The 16,651-nt window shown below is 35.5% G+C and overlaps 1 protein-coding gene and 1 pseudogene across 1 annotated transcript; one reads left to right on the top strand and one right to left on the bottom strand.

The window, feature by feature from the left end:
- The first annotated feature begins 11,218 nt into the window (after positions 1-11,218).
- On the top strand, positions 11,219-15,581 carry LOC100854711 (pentatricopeptide repeat-containing protein At3g49170, chloroplastic). Its single transcript, XM_059743421.1, is given in 4 exon segments — positions 11,219-11,233; positions 13,629-14,195; positions 14,197-14,270; positions 14,272-15,581. Coding segments are annotated over 4 exon segments (1,320 nt in total). The 3' UTR covers positions 14,936-15,581.
- Positions 13,703-16,300, bottom strand: LOC132255322 (rust resistance kinase Lr10-like; annotated as a pseudogene).
- Between the last annotated feature and the right edge of the window lie 351 nt (positions 16,301-16,651).

Genomic DNA, 16,651 nt, shown 5'->3' with positions numbered 1-16,651 from the left:
CCACCGCCTCATAATTCAAGAACCAAACCATCAAGAAGGCTATGTTGAAATCTAATCACCACATCCAAATAGGTATTTCTCTGGTCTCAACAAGTGACACAAGGAAATTTTTGTATCTAGTGAATACCTTTGCCTACATCTAGTACAAGGTTATGTTTTTATCTTGTAAACATATATATACATCCAAACATGTATACACACACACGTGTATGCACTCTAAAGTTCCCTAGAAATTATAAGTAGGTTTTGTAGGTACATGGCTATGACCAATTCTTGTCCTAGCTTGTAGATCTAGGTTAGCCCAAGGGTGTACCTTTTCCAAATTTTCTCTTTATGATGTTGCTTTATCCCTCTAGGTATATATTGTTAATGGCCACAACCTCAGCAATCTTTTTCATGTTTCCATGCATGGATCAGTTTAAAAAGGAAAAACACATGATTTCCAGAGTTTGAACTTCCATTATTTTACTATAGGTACAAGGTTAACATTTTTTGGTATTCATGCCCCAGTTTAGTCATTTTCATATTGACATGTGTTAATGGTGTTTTCTTACATTCTTATTGATGAAATCCTCCCTTCCCAAGTCCACAATTCATTCTAAGTTTATCAAAAGACATCAAGGCATCATAGAAAATCAACAATTCTAATATTGTAACATCTCCAACATTTGTAGAAAACACAAGATTCCATATTTAATCTCTAGATTGTAAATTAAGGTTCAAAACTCAAAAGCACATTCATATATACACAAACCTCACTAGCCATAAGCTTTCGAACATTATTAGCATATAATTTTCCCATACATTACAAATGAGCTTAATTTGAGAGTTATACCTTGGCAATGAGAGAACCTGCTTTGGGCAACAATTCAAATCATGACAGAATTTTTTGGTCTCCATCTCATCCTTGTAGCAACATGTACCTTACTCATGTCATTCCTCTTGTGTGGAGCTACCATTATCTTACCAATAACATGCAAAGTAGACAACAAGACTGAACAAGAAATTAAAATTCCTAAAGTTTAGAATCCTATACTGTAAGGAGAATGGAACTATGAGTGTCCAAGTGTGGTTGCTTGTCAAGAGTTGAAAATTTGGATGATTATTTGGAGGTTCTATTCAAATTGTTGGGCAGAATGATTAGAGAATGAAAAAATGATTAAGAAATTTGGACAACAATAGAGCAAGTAAGAAAAATTCAGATCTGAAATGAAGCATGAAATAGACTAAGAATGATAATTAGTTCATTTGCAGCCCTTGTAAGAAGATAACTAAGTCTCCAAGTGTATTATTACTTTCCTTGTTCAAAATGGTACACGAGAACTTGTTTCCCCAAATCCAAAGCACAATCTTCTTAGGTGTAAGTGGATTTTTCACATTAAGCATTTACCTGATGGTTCTGTTGACAAGTACAAAGCTCATCTTGTCACTAAAAGATTTCAGCAATGACCGGGCATTGATTGTCATGATGTTTTCAGTCCTGTTGTCAAACCCACCATTATACATCTTGTTCTTAGTATTACAATCAGCCATGCTTGGTTTCTCTACTAACTTGATGTTAATAATGCTTTTCTTCAAGGCCACTTGTTTGAAGATGTTTTCATGGCTTAACCATTGGGATTCATTGACTGTGATCATCCTAATTATGTGTGCAAACTTTAAAAAGCTATCTATGGTCTCAAGCAAGCACTACATGCTTAGTATCATGAGCTCCACTAGTTTCTTCTCACCTCTAGCTTCACTAACTCTCATACTTACACTTGACTATTTGTCCTCAACACTAGTGGTGTCATGGTTTATCTCCTTGTTTATGTTGATAATGTTATCATAACAAGTGACAGTGATGGTGTTGTGTAAAAGTTCATCCTAATCTTGCCCAACAATTCTCCCTTAAGGATCTCGAGTCTCTTTCTTATTTTCTTAGCATTAAAGTCACACACCATCGTCATGGATTATTTCTTTCTCAACATCAATATATTGGCGATCTCTTAGCTCACACTCACATGTCAAATGCTAAACCAAGCGCCACACCACTTACTACATCTCCAACTCTTGAACTCTATACCGGTACCGCCCTCTCTAATCCAACAGAGTATCATACTATTATTGGCAATATTTAGTATATTTCTCACTCGACCTTAAATCGCTTTTACAATGAGTAAACCCTCACAATTTATGCATCACCCTACTAGTGCTTATTAAACTATTGTCAGACACCTTTTTTGGTACCTTTGTGGCACATATGATCATGGTTTGGTTCTTTATCGCAACTCTCCTTTTCTTTTCATGCTAAAGATAATTTTACTTCTATAAGTGCTTACATCGTTTACATTGGTCATAATCCTATATCATGGAGTTCTAAGAAGTAAAGAATTGTTGCACACTCTTCTATTAAAGTGGAATATCGTTTTGTTGCATATACATCTACAGAATTACATTGGGTATGTTCACTTCTTATTGAACTTAGTGCTTATGTTCTACAAGTGTCTATGATCTATTGCAATAATGTTGATACTACTCATCTCAACTCCAATACGATCTTTCATTCCTGCATGAAACATATTGAATTGGATTATCACTTTATTCATGAACAAGTTCAAAGTGATGCTCTCTGTGTGGCTCATGTTTACTCCAAAGATCAGTTAGTTGATGCTCTCACCAAGCCTCTTCCACATGCATGATTTCTCACTCTTCAAGCCAAGATTCAACGCTCCTCCTAGAGCCCCATCTTGTGGAGGCATAATAGAGAAACTAAATAATTTAAATATTAGTTTATCCTTAATTTAACTATTAATATTTATCTATTAATTATTAGTTTGAATTAGAGTAAAATATAAAGTTTGAATTAGAGTAGAAGTGTACTATTAGTTTGAATTAGAGTAGAAGATAGAATTTGAATTATAGTAAAATTGAAATGTATTTATATATAAATATTCCACATTATCAATGAGAATGTAAGTGCGGATCCCGCATTTCGACTCATGTGTTTCCCACTCGATGGCAAACTCGATTTATTATTTGAAAAATGATTTTTATTGTTTTAGAAAAATGACTTGGAGTCACCACTTATTTTTGTTTTATTTTAAAGGGTAAACAAAATAAGAAAGAAAAACTCTAAGTCCGACTCCTTATTTTGGAAAAGATGGTCTGTTAAAAACCGGATTGGGTTTGGGAGTCAAGTTACTATTCGAAAAGGTACAGTAAAGATCGTAGCACCCCTCTAAGCCCCTAAAGTCGGGTCTCTACTAATGAGATGAAACAATAATGATAATGGATGAGTAAATCAACGAATACCCGGAATAAATCATGCACACGTGGGTATCAGAACATGCATAGACACTGATCAAAGTGAAAGTGGGTACATACTTGGGTAACAAGCCACCATGCGCTATCAAGAGAGAGAGTTAGTGCACAATTAAGGAATGATAGCATGCATGTCAGGGAGCAGGATAAATCAATCATGTATGATAATCAAATCAATCAATCAGTCAATCAATTATAAAATTATTTATGTGGGCCCCCCACCAATGCTCGATTTATTTTAGCATGAATTAATTTCATAAATTCCATTAATTGGAATTACAAAATTAAAATCTTGCTTATTTTAAAACAAGGGGGATGTAGAAATTGTTTGCCAGAAGGAAAGATGACAACAAAGTTTTACTAAAAATGGGACTCTTGGGTGATCCTAAAAATTCTAAGGATGAAATATGGAGAAATTGGAATTATTTGAAAACCTGAAATCGAGAAAGTATTTACCAAAACGAGGTATAGGGAAACTGCTTTCAAAATCAAGGGATGATGAAGTAGGTTGATAGCTCATGGCATAAGAAAAGGAAAAAAATTGCATGCCAAAGGTGGCCATGCAACTAGAAGCATGCAGTGGTGAGCTTAGGGAGGAATGATGCTAGCAGAGATGTGGGCTCCATCTCTTGAATCTGATCTATCATCTTCTCTCCTTTGTCCATGTCACTACCACTGTCACCAAACCATAGGCCTTCTAATCACGTGATGACTCCACTGTAGACTGTTTGATGCATTCTCATATAAACTCTTAAAACACCTTTTGAGCTACAATCAATGGAGCCTCGTCTCGGCACATACATTTTATTTCGGGAATCTGAGTGATAAACCCCTAAATTTCAGCATCCCCTGAGTCCTTGGTTAGCAAAGCTTCCAACTCCTGTGCATCAATTTGGTATTTATCCAATGCATCTCCAGTATTCAACAAGGGTTTAGAGATGCACTCCACGGATGTTCTGTGGTAAAAGCAGTAGGCAATGATAGTGCAGCAACTCCCAATCCTTTTCCAACATTAGAGGCCTCCACTGGATGAACTTCAAGGGTAGGAGCCATTGACGAAAATGAAACAGAGTTAAGTTTAGAGCCATGAGGAGAAACACCATCCATCACTCCAATGCGTGCAGAAGGGCCACTAAGGAATTGGGCAGAACTGGGATCCATATCCTCAAGAATTAGATCCAAGAGCTGAGTAGCACTCGATCCAATGGCCCCGGTCCCAGTAGAGTAGAAGCCTAGGCTAAGCTGTCTTGATGATGAAGCATAAGCACGAGACAAACCAGAACTGCCAGGAGCCACCAGATGCAGCATGTGATCCAGCAGGAACTGCATTTGAGCTCTGTCCAGATTGATTTTGCCAGAGAAACCAAACGAAATCCTCATAAACCCGCTGTTGGGAATGGGACAAATGACCAGGTCTGGGGTGGAGGGCGTGGGTATGAAGGTTAGTTGGGTTACCTGTGGTGGATACGTGTGGAAATGAGCAAGGGATGATGGTATAACTATGGGCTCGATGAGTATATGGAATAAGAAATGGGTATGGTTACTTAATTGGGTGGGTATGAGAGATATAGATGGATGAAGGTGATGAGCATGACGGCGGGATAGGATGAAGAAGAGTGTGAGAGGAGCGACAGATGACCATGCACGGGAGGATTGACGTTAAATAGAGAACGAGTGGCGAGAGAGAGGGAGAGACACGGGTTAGTGCTCTTACTCAAGGGTGGCATGGGTGATGGGAGCAGGGTGTTTGGGATGGGTAAGGTAAGTTGTAGATGAGCCCAAGACTGAGGGAAGTGGGTCGCTGCAGCATTTGGAGATGGTAGTAGCCATCCCGTGCATGAGTTTCTAGACTCGGATAGGTAGCGCTCATTGCTTGCATCCTCTTTGGGAGATGATAGCGATTTCAAGGCTGACGGGATATCATTGGAAGCATCAAGAGTCTCTTTCCATGCTCCCAACATCTGATTCATTGTATCTTTGCATTATGATTTCCACAGAAACCCCAACATGTAACAGAGACAAGACGCAGAGGTAGAGATCCTCATAAATGTATGAGTCAAACATAGCAGGCGTTCCAGCAGCTTTCTTGTCCTGTGGGCCATGGCATGGCAACCTCTTCCTCATCCACATGCTTATCTTGATTATTTATTATAAGTGCCATTGATGGCTCAGCAGATAAGTGCAAGGTGCACCATTTCTTGGCCAAAGGAACGCCTATACAGAATATGACTACGCTCGTCCAGAAGCCGGCGTGACTTTGGGTCATATGGGATTTCCTTGTTGGTCTTGGATCGGTTTCATTGGAGGGTGCAACCAAGGGAATCTTTGACGGCCTGGTTAGATTAGGACCGCTGGATATGGAAGTTGAGAGATGCGTAGAGACGGACGACGAAGGGAGGATGAGAGGGTTTAGAAAGAATGAGAAGGGCAAATGTGGTGGTGAAGCAAGTTACGGGCAGTGGGTATGGAGGATGGGAAGGTGATAGTGAGAGAAAAGGCATGTGGGGGGTATGATCAATGGGTTTAGAAAATGGTTGTGAAGAAATGATGCAGTGGATATGACGAAGAAATGAAAGTGTTAGATTCGGCATTTCAGGTGGGCATCTGGATATGGAAATGGGGTACTGGCTCACGATGCTAGAGGTTGGTTGTATACCAGAGCAAGGATTCCAAATTGCCTCAATGCTGCCACTGTGCACGAAACCTAGCCGGATAGCAAACACTGTATACGTATATTTTCAATGATGGCTCACTGCAGCAATAATATCCCAATGCCAATTAACTCTCATACAACGATTTTGGCATATATTAAACAGATCCTAACGCCCGTTCTACAATCCTTGGAACGACGTGTTACAGCATGCAAGAGAAATGGGAGATCCTGGGGGAATAAACTGGCTAGCGAAGTCCATGGGTCATATTGGACTTGCACTCAATGTGATTCATTAACGGGGACTGTAAGACCATGAATCTTATACACCCAATACTTATGGTATCAAGTCGAGCCTGTCATCCATGGCGTTTCGACCCTGGCAGCTTATTCATAAAGTTCCACACTATCTCAAACTTCCAGCGTTGCGTCCTTGTCATTATGCTTCCAAGAAACGGGATAAAGTGCACGACTGCGCTAGATCTCATATACAGAATCGTCCTCAAGCATGACCCATCATCGAAACGCCTTTCGATTATCTGAGAAAACTTGATTAATATATTCTGCGTTACCTTCAGCAACATTGGCAATCACATTCATTGTCTAGGAGGATAACTGGTTGCTCTTCGTGGTGAGTTCGGTGTCGTTTGAGCTTCTCCATCGCATCAAAGGATAGCTAGCCAAAAGGGAAATGATACCATAGATGATGAAGGAGTGGCACAGACAGATGAAGCAGTCAAGAGGTATCCTTAGAAGCCCTCTGCGGATGACATTTTAAGGGCTTTGTGATACTCTGAAGCACAGGTACTCAGTTATGACCTCCAATCCTGATATAGAACACTCAAAACAGGCTCAATCTACTCAACATGCTCTTCGGGCACTCCATAGAAACTAAGCACCTGTAATCGCAGCTCCCGCTCCTTGGATTTGCGTTCTCAGATTGGAGATGCACCAGTCAAAACACGCCGCGAACAGACACCAAAACAGAGAAAAAATAGAGAGGAAAATTGATAGAACCAAACAAAGATGGGTGAGATGGGAGTTGGTTAAGCAAGACCTGGTCTCATAATTCATCCACAGGCTTACCAACTAGTGGGGGAAGAAATGGATTTAAAGAGAAATGATAAGAAGAAGACCTTGAGATACCACGCGGATAAAACTGGTCCAGATTCACATCATTTCTCTCAAAATGAACCCAGAAAAAAATATATGAACATGTAGTCATAGCGAATCCAATGAAAACATAAAAATCAACAAGAGCAACCACATGATATCCACATGCAAACTGCTAAATAACACCCAGCTAGGAACAGAAGGGAGCAAATAACAGAAGAATAATGGAGATAAATGAGTAGCATACCTGGAAAATGCTCTTTCGAGGTTCTATCCTCTAAACTATCAGAAGAAAACCTTATCTACTCCTCCGTAGGTACAGTATCCGCTTCCCCCTCAACGAAACTTGCTCCTCAAGCTCTCTCCCTCTCTCTCTCAAGTCGCTCTCTGTTTTTTTCCTCACTCCCTGAAAAGATACAATGCTTCAGAAAACTCTCTCAAAAGCTCTTGGAGTCCTCCCCTTCTCACTGTTCTTCCAAAAACCAACCAAAAGCCCTCTTGAAAAGATCTTACTCTCCTCTCAATAACTCTCCAGAATGGCCGCCCAAAAGCACCTCCTCTAGCTCCCTCTCCTAGCTCCCGAAAACTCCCCCCTCCTAATCACAGCCCAGCCTCCCCAAAAAGCCATCTGCTCTCTGCCAACCTCGTCTTTTCTTTCTCTACCAGATTTGCCCCTCTAACAATATCTCCAGAAACAACTACCTCCAAGCACCACTACTCTGCAGCCTCCTATTTCTCTCTCATACGCGTCTCATAACGGCTGCAGAATCCCCTTCCAGCATAACGGCTTGTCGCTTCCTTTTCAGAATCTTCTTTACAGATGTCGTATCCTCATTGGTCCTCCAAGCTACTAGCCTGGTTCCCTAGCAGCCATCCACGAGTGGACAAGTGGCTCATTGAGGGGCCTCCATCTGGTAAGAAAGTGACCTACAGAAACGCTAAAAAGTGAGGCCCCAAAATGGGGGTCTACAGTAAGGCAATAATTTCCAAAATTCTCTTTAATTAATTAAAAAAAAATCATTAGAATTGATGATTTTTTATCTTGACTTTACCATACGACAAGAGTTTAAACATTTCTAATTTAAATTTGATGATTTAAACATTGTTATTTCCATTTTTAATGAAGGATTGAATTAATATAATTTATGGAATTTTAGTTTGTTAAGAATCGGATAGATTATGAGGGAAAAATAATGAGGTATTGTAGACCCCCCTTTGGAGTGATTTTATTTTATGATTTTTCTTCTTCTGACCACCTGGGGATTGAGGCTGATGGGGGCGGCGAGATTAGACGGAATGCAGCGGATAGCAGTGGAGCCGAGGATGGCTTGCTGAGGAAGACACAAACAGAGGAAAAGAAAAAGAGATATCTGGGGGCTTTTCGGGAGATGGAAAAGGGAGACATACCGAGGAAACGAGCAGGAAAGTGGAATAACTCAGGTATGGATTCTGAAAACCGGATTCATTAATTTATTTATTTTTTTGTTTGTTTTTGATGCCATGTTATGATAGTTTCTATGCATGAGGATTTTCATTTTTGATGTCTGAACATGCATATTGTGGATCCTTGTAATTTATTTATTTTTTCTGGAATCTGAGCTTACTTTCACCCACTCTGTGCTTGATTCTTAATTTCTCTTCTGAGCTCATTGATTGATATATGGAGTGAGGCTGGTACGGGTCCATTTTTCTCCTATTATTTGTGCTCTGTTTCGCTGTTTTCCCCTGTTCTTGAAATGGGTATTGGGGCCTGGAAACGCGGAAATCTTAGATATTGTTCATGTCAGCAAAGAGGGTGCATTTCCCATGCTCTCGACTTATCAGAGAAGGAGTTTGTCCGAAGCATTATATTGCCATGGCGAGGGTGTTTACGCTGTTTCTCTTGGCTTTTCTTGCCATTTCCATGCTTCACACCATTGTATTAGCTTCGCATGGCCATGGCAGTCACCACTACGACCAAAAGAACTATGGTCCGGGGAGTCTGAAGAGCTTCCAATGCCCGTCACAGTGCTCGAAGAGGTGCAGCAAGACACAACACTACAAACCTTGCACGTTCTTCTGTTAGAAGTGCTACCAAAAAAAGTGCCTGTGCATTCCCCAGGGTATTATAGTAATAAAGTCGTTTGCCCAGGCTACAACAATTGAAGGCCAAGGAAGGAGGACCAAAATGCCCCTGGTTGTTACCTTATTTACCCTTCTCACCCATTTTAAGTTGGCCCATTTGCTTGCTTTAATTTTTAAGTAAGTTCCATGTTTCCAGCTTAAGTAATTTAATTTTTAAAGCCCTAATTTCTTGGTAAATCTTCTAAATCCCAATTTCTAAATCCTATTTTCAAAACTTACATCTTCAAGCAATCCTTCAAAAATCCCATGTCTTAATTTAATTTTTCAATCCTAAAAACTATAGAATTCGTTTAAATCTTATTTTCATCAATTAGAATTATAATCCCGTATCTATTTAGTTATTTAAAGTTTAATCCTTCAAAAATTCCATGTTTTAATTTAATCTTTTAAATCCTAAAAACTCTACAATTCAACTAAATCTTATTTTCATTAATTGGAATTATATAATTATTTAAAGTCTAATATTTCAAAAATTCCATGTTTTAATTTAAATTTTCAATCCTAGAAATTCTACAATTCGTTTAAATTTCATTTTCATCAATTAGAATCATCATCCCATATTTATTTAAAGTCCAATCTTTCAAAAATCTCAATTTAACTTTCAACCTTAGAAATTCTATCATTCGCCTAAATGTTATTTTCGTTAACTAGAATTCTTATCCCCTATCTTTTTATTCATTTAAGGTCCAACTCTTCAAAAATTCAACGTCCTAATTTAATTTTCAATCTTAAAATTCCACTACTCCTTTTCTATTCGTTTAAAATATTGTTTCCGTTAAGTAGCATTATTATTCCATATTATCTATTTATTCTAATCGTTAAAATTTAATTCATCAGAATCCGACTTCCAAATCTAATTCTCAATCTCAAAAACTCCACCGTCCATATATCACTGTTTAATGATTATTTTCGTTATTATTATTATCCTATTCATTTATTTATTTACTTATTCATATATTTAAAATCTCATCTCCAAATAATTTCTCAAAATTTCAATCTCTAAATTCAAATCTCCAATCTCTAAAATTCTATTTTTCGCAATTATTTACTTAATCTTTATAATTTCACCATTATTATTATTCCATTCATTTATTTATTCACTCATTCGTTTATTAAAATTTTGTCTTTAAATAATTCTTCAAAATCCCGATTCCCAAATTTAGTTCTCCGAAATTCCAATTCCTTTCAAATTTAATTTCTAAAATTCTCATTCTTGTATTTAATTTCAAAATTCCAATTTTCAAATAAACTTTAAAACTCCAATTTTCTAGTGATCTTCGAGATTCCAATTTTTCAATTAAATTTCAAAAATCTAATTTTCTCTCAAATAGCTTTAATTCCGCTCTGGTTTTCAAATGATCTTCTGCTCCTCTTGGTTTTACATAAGCAAGAATAATGAATTTTCATAATTCCAAAATAATGGAATTTGTGAGATCAATTCATGCAAGATCAATCGGGCTTTGGTGGGGGCCCAACATACGTGATTTCCTTATGATTGATTGATTGTTTGTTTGATTTAATTGCCATACATGATCGATTTTATTCTGCTCTATGACATGCTCGAAATTATTCCTTAATTGTGCGCTAACCTCACTTCTTGATAGCGCTTTATGGATCACTGCCCAAGTATGCATCCACACTCGCTCGGGTCATTTTCTGTATGCATGTTTAGATTCTCACATGTGCATGATCACTTTGAGTATTCATTGATTCCCTCATCAATTGTCATGATTGCTTCATTTTATTAGTAGAGACCCGACTTTAGGGACTTAAAGGGGTGCTACGGTCCTTACCGTACCTTCCCGATAAGTAACCTGACCCCCGAACCCGATCCGGTTTTTCACAGACCGCCTTTTCCAAAATAAGGAGTCACACTTAGGGTTTTTCTTTCTTATTTTGTTTACCCTTTCAAAAATAAAACAAAAATAAGTGGCGACTCCAAGTCAGTTTTTTTTTAATCAAATAAAAAAATCAATTTTTCAAATAAAAATCGAGCTCGCCATCGAGTGGGAAACGCATGAGCTCGAAATGCGGGGTCCACAGGTATGCAATAGAAGAATTATGGTTTCAATTTTGAAATTTTTTGGATTGATTTTAGATTAATTTCTTATTCAAATTAAATTATTTGTATATTGTCTTGTTTTATTCTTAAGTAATAATCCATCAAAAATAAATAAATATCTAAATTTTCTTAAGAAATTGAAAAAAAAAAATGAAAAGAGAACCTATTTGAATCATATGATTCATATTATTTTTTCTTAATAACATATTTACTAATTTACATAAAGTTGTCCATAATTTTCAAAAATAGATTTAATCTTGTTATAAGTTATCAACAACTATCTTTTTGTCAAAAACAATTACCAAATATGGTTCTAAGTTTGAAAATTTGTTTTCAAAAACAATCCTCAAGCAAATTCTTAGGTCCATTTGGCTATGTTTTTTAAAACTTGTTTTTAAAATAGCAAACAAAAACAGTTTTTTTTTTTAATTTTTAAAAAGCAAGAGCATTTGGCAAATGCATTTCATAAAAAACTTGTTTGAATGAAAGAATTTGTATTGTTTTTAAAGACAATGTCTTACTTTTATTGTATAAGAATTTTATAAATTTAGTTTATATTAATGTAAAATCAAATTCAAGTTACGTTTCATTTAAAAAAAATAAAAAATAAATTTACAACTATATATAAGTTAAAGATAAATAATTTTTTTTAATTATGAAATAATTTTTTTATTCTAGTGAAACAAAAATTACTATTTTAGTATTTATTTTTAATACAAATCAAATATGTCCTTTAATTTTATTTTTTTTCCATTTGGCCATGATTTTTTAAAAATTGTTTTTTAAGTTAAAGAACATAAAACAATTTTTTAATGTTTTATAAAATAAGGTATTTGTCAAGTTGTTTATAAAAAAAATGCTTTAAAAATAAAAATAAAACCAATTTGTTTGGATAAGTTGTTTTTAAAAATAAATTTTCTATTTTGATTTTATAAAAATATTATAAATTCAATTTATATAACATTAATTAAATTTAATTGAAGTCTTATTGAAAATAAAAATAATTTTGTATTACAAAGAAATTCAAAAGAAATATTTTTTAGTAAAACATGAATAGTATATATTATAATAAAATCATCAATTATATTTTTAATAAAAAATATACTATTTTATTATATGTTAGAAACATAAGAATATTAACATATTTTTGTAAAAAAAAATGTGCCGTAAAAATAAATAATAATAATTTAAAAATAATAATTGTCAATAGTATTTTATTTAAAATGAATAATGAATAAAGTTTAACTTTTTAACATGTAAGTCAAGTTTTATTACATGCATACATTTAGTACTCAATTTCTACAATTAATTGGATCAATTTTTTTATTGCAAATTATTCTTAAAAGTTAAAGGATTTGTTAAAAAAATTAAATTATTAATTATGTTTTACTTAATTTATAATTTATTTACCTAGGAAAAAAAAATTTTAAATAGTTGTATGTATAGAAGAAATATTAAAGTCATGACTCATTATACATCAATTTTATTCTTCTTTTTTTTTTTTTTTTGCTTTGATGACTAAATGATCTATTTTTGAGTTCCAAATTATTTTTAAAAAATTTTAAATTCAATAAAAACTATCACTTGATTTGAAGTTTATTTTTCTAGTGGAAAAATTTATAAAAATATAGTTATGTGTAGAAAAGAAATAATAGAGTCATTATAAACCAATTTTTATCCATGAAATTATGGTATTAATAAGAATATTGTTTGAGTTTTAAAGTATTGTTAATAAATCCAACCTATTAAATTTTATTTAATTTGAAGTTCATTTACTTAGTGAAAAAAAAAATCATAACATAATAATTCTATATAGAAAAGAAATATTAAAGTTGTTCTAAATTAATTTTTATTCATAATAGAAGAGAAATATTAGAGTTGTTATAAATTAATTTTTATTCATAACATTCTAATATTAATTGGGTCACTATTTAAGTTTTAAATTATTTTTAAAATTTTCTAAATTCATTAATGAATTTAACACATTAAGTGTTGTTTAATTTGAAATTCATTTATCTAATGAAAAAAATCAAAAATAATAATTTATATAAAAGAAAAATAATAGTCATTTTAAACTCATTTTATTTCGTAATTTTTTTCTATTAATTGAATCAGTATTTAAGTTTTAAGTTGTTATATATAGTTACTATCTATTTCACTTTATTTTTAAAAATTAAAAATAGAAAAACAATATCAATGTTATGAATTTTTAAAAATTATTTTCTATTTTTAAATCACTCGTCAGATGGGCTCTTATTTTCTTATAAATTACCATATTGAATTTTTGGGGCTTGACATGGTAACTAGAAGAAGCCAACCAAAATTAAATTTGCAACAATATTAATCCAACAATACTCAAAAATCATTTTTGGTCAGCTCTCCCTCTTTTATGAGCTTGAAGCCTTCCACAACATCATTTCTCTCAAACTAGCCATTGGGGAAGACCGTGATAACTCTCTCTCTTCCCTCTCCCGCCCAACCCCTCCCCTCCTTCCACCTTCTTTCAAAACCCTAAGCCCTCCCCGCCAAAACATTATCCCCAACCCGCATTCTCACAAAAACCCCAACTTCGAGTCCCTCAAGAACCGTCAGATCCGCCAACTCGACGTGGGCCACCTCAACCATGCACTCTCCTCCCTTGATCTCATGACCCTGCAAAACGCCCCACCAGACCTCACCACCTACTCCATCCTCCTCAAGTCCTGCATCCGATTCCGCAACTTCCAACTCCGGAAACTCGTCCACCGGAAGCTAATTCAGTCTGGACTTGAGCTCGACTCGGTTGTGTTGAACACTCTGATCAGCTTGTACTCCAAACGTGGCGACACCGCAACCGCTAGGTTGATTTTTGAGGGAATGGAAAATAAGAGAGACTTGGTTTCATGGAGTGCGATGGTCTCATGTTTTGCGATTAACAGCATGGAGTTGCAAGCAATTTGGACATTTTTTTTATTTTCTCGAATTGGGTTTTTACCCAAATGAGTATTGCTTTGTGGTCGTGATTCGGGCTTGTTCAATGAGTTGGGGAGATAATTTATGGGTTTGTGGTTAAAACCGGGTATTTTGCTGCTGATGTGTGTGTTGGGTGTGAATTGATTGATGTGTTCGTGAAGGGTAGTGGTGACTTGGGCTCAGGTTATAAGGTGTTCGAGAAAATGCCAGAGAGAAATTTGGGTACTTGGACTTTGATGATAACTAGATTTGCGCAATTGGGTTGTGCCAGAGATGCGATTGAATTGTTTTTGGATATGGAATTGAGTGGTCATGCACTGGATCGGTTTACATATGGTAGTGTCCTTTCTGCTAGTACAGTGTCAGGATTGTTAGCACTAGGGAAGCAATTGCATTCCCAAGTTATACGTTTGGGATTGGCTTCAGATGTTTGTGTTGGTTGTAGCTTGGTGGACATGTATGCAAAGTGTACAGCAGATGGGTCCGTGGATGATTTGAGGAAGGCATTTGATCGGATGCCTGAGCATAATGTTATGTCTTGGACCGCAATTATCACAGCATATGTGCAAATTGGAGAGTGTGATAAGGAAGCTATTGAACTTTTCTGCAAGATGATATCTGGCCGTGTACAGCCTAATCATTTCTCATTTTCAAGTGTTCTCAAGGCATGTGGAAACCTTTCTGATCCTTATAAACATGCTTTAAGGGAAATGGAGAAATTTATTAGATAATTCAAGGTGAATACAGAAGACTACCCTCGGTCCAAGGGTGCCAAGGAACTGCCTCTGGCTAAAACATTACCTTGGTACATATATGGATCTTACAGAAGCACTAACCCTTGCATCTAAACCAATCAACCACAAAGTATTACAGGACAGAGAATGAGAGTAGCTATTGCGAGGCACTACCTTCCCTCCAAGCTGATCGTCATTGTCGCATTTCGTGAAGAAATTGGTACCCCAACTGGATTGTTCATATGATCCTCAACTGACATCTCCCTGGAGTATAGAGTAGGCCTGGGGGGCATTTGCAGGAGTTCAACTTCACCTTCTAGCATCTCCAATGCCTTGCTCATTGAAGGACGATCCGTGGGATTCATCTGTACACACCATAATGCAACTATGACTATCTTCCGTATATACTTGTGTTCGTCCTCAGTGGCATCTCCAATTTCCATGTCTTCTCCTTGATCTATTCGATCATAAATCCATGACGGGAAGTATGTTTGGCTTTGCTCTAGACATGTATTTGCATGCTTCCTTTTTTCCCACCATTTCCATTAATAACATTCCAAAACTATACACATCAGCTTTATATGAAACACCTCCAATGTTCTTGTAGAATAATTCTGGAGCAATATATCCTAATGTTCCTCGAGCAGTAGTTAGAGACACAATGCTTTCTTCTATTGAATGTAATTTTGCAAGGCCAAAATCAGAAACTTTGGGGATAAAGTTTGCATCAAGAAGAATGTTGTGCGGCTTGATATCAAAATGCAGAATTTGCATGTCACAACCTTGATGTAAGTATTCAATCCCACAACCCACACCTAGTGCAATCTTATATAATCTTTCCCAACTCAGAAGAATGTTGTTTTCAAGTTTAGAAAAAAGAAACTTATCAAGGGACCCATTAGGCATATATTCATATACCAGAGCCCATTTTAATCCCTCTGCACAAAATCCAACAAGTCGCACTACATTAACATGGTGAATCCTTCCAATTGTGGCTACTTCATTGATAAAATCTTGTCCATTAGCTTTATTCATAACCAAAACTTTTACTGCTACAATTTGACCACTTCGAAGTTTTCCTTTATATACAGAGCCAAAGCCTCCTTGTCCTAATTTATTACTAAATTTGTTAGTCATCTTCTTTAAATCTGAATATGAGTACTTAATCAACTGAAGATTTTTATAACTCTGTAAGAATTCTTCAACATCATCATCTAACGATAAATGTCTTCGTCAAAACTTGTAGACTAAATAGGCAAATAGGCACAATATCCCCGGCACAAATCTTCCTATGACTGAATATAAATCAAATGTGAAATGAATAAAGGTTTTAGAAAAAGGAATACGATCATTGTAAACAAATTAATGACTACATGCATTCCATTATCAAAGTTTAAGGAAAACATTAGGTGGTTGTCTTGTTGCAATTTGTTTTGTTGGTTGCATGGATGTGGGGCCTTGTATATGGAGACCCCAGTTTCAATTCCATTTGTTTTGCCTTCTTTGTATTGTGAATGTACTTGAACAGAATTCAAATTAAGTAAATTCCAAATATAAAAATATTTTTGCAGCAAAGTAAAATTTTGAATAAGCAAAATCGAATTCAGTACTTTTCATGAGTTTTCATATGAAATTCTCATTATAGTATTTTTACACAGAATTAATAGTAGGAATTTGAAAACCTTACCGATAATTTGAAATATCCAGGCTCCT

The sequence above is a fragment of the Vitis vinifera genome, chromosome 16 (genome assembly GCF_030704535.1).
Source record: "Vitis vinifera cultivar Pinot Noir 40024 chromosome 16, ASM3070453v1".
NCBI lineage: Eukaryota > Viridiplantae > Streptophyta > Magnoliopsida > Vitales > Vitaceae > Vitis > Vitis vinifera.
Note: the sequence above shows the minus strand (reverse complement) of the source record. Positions and strands in the feature narration are given on the sequence as shown.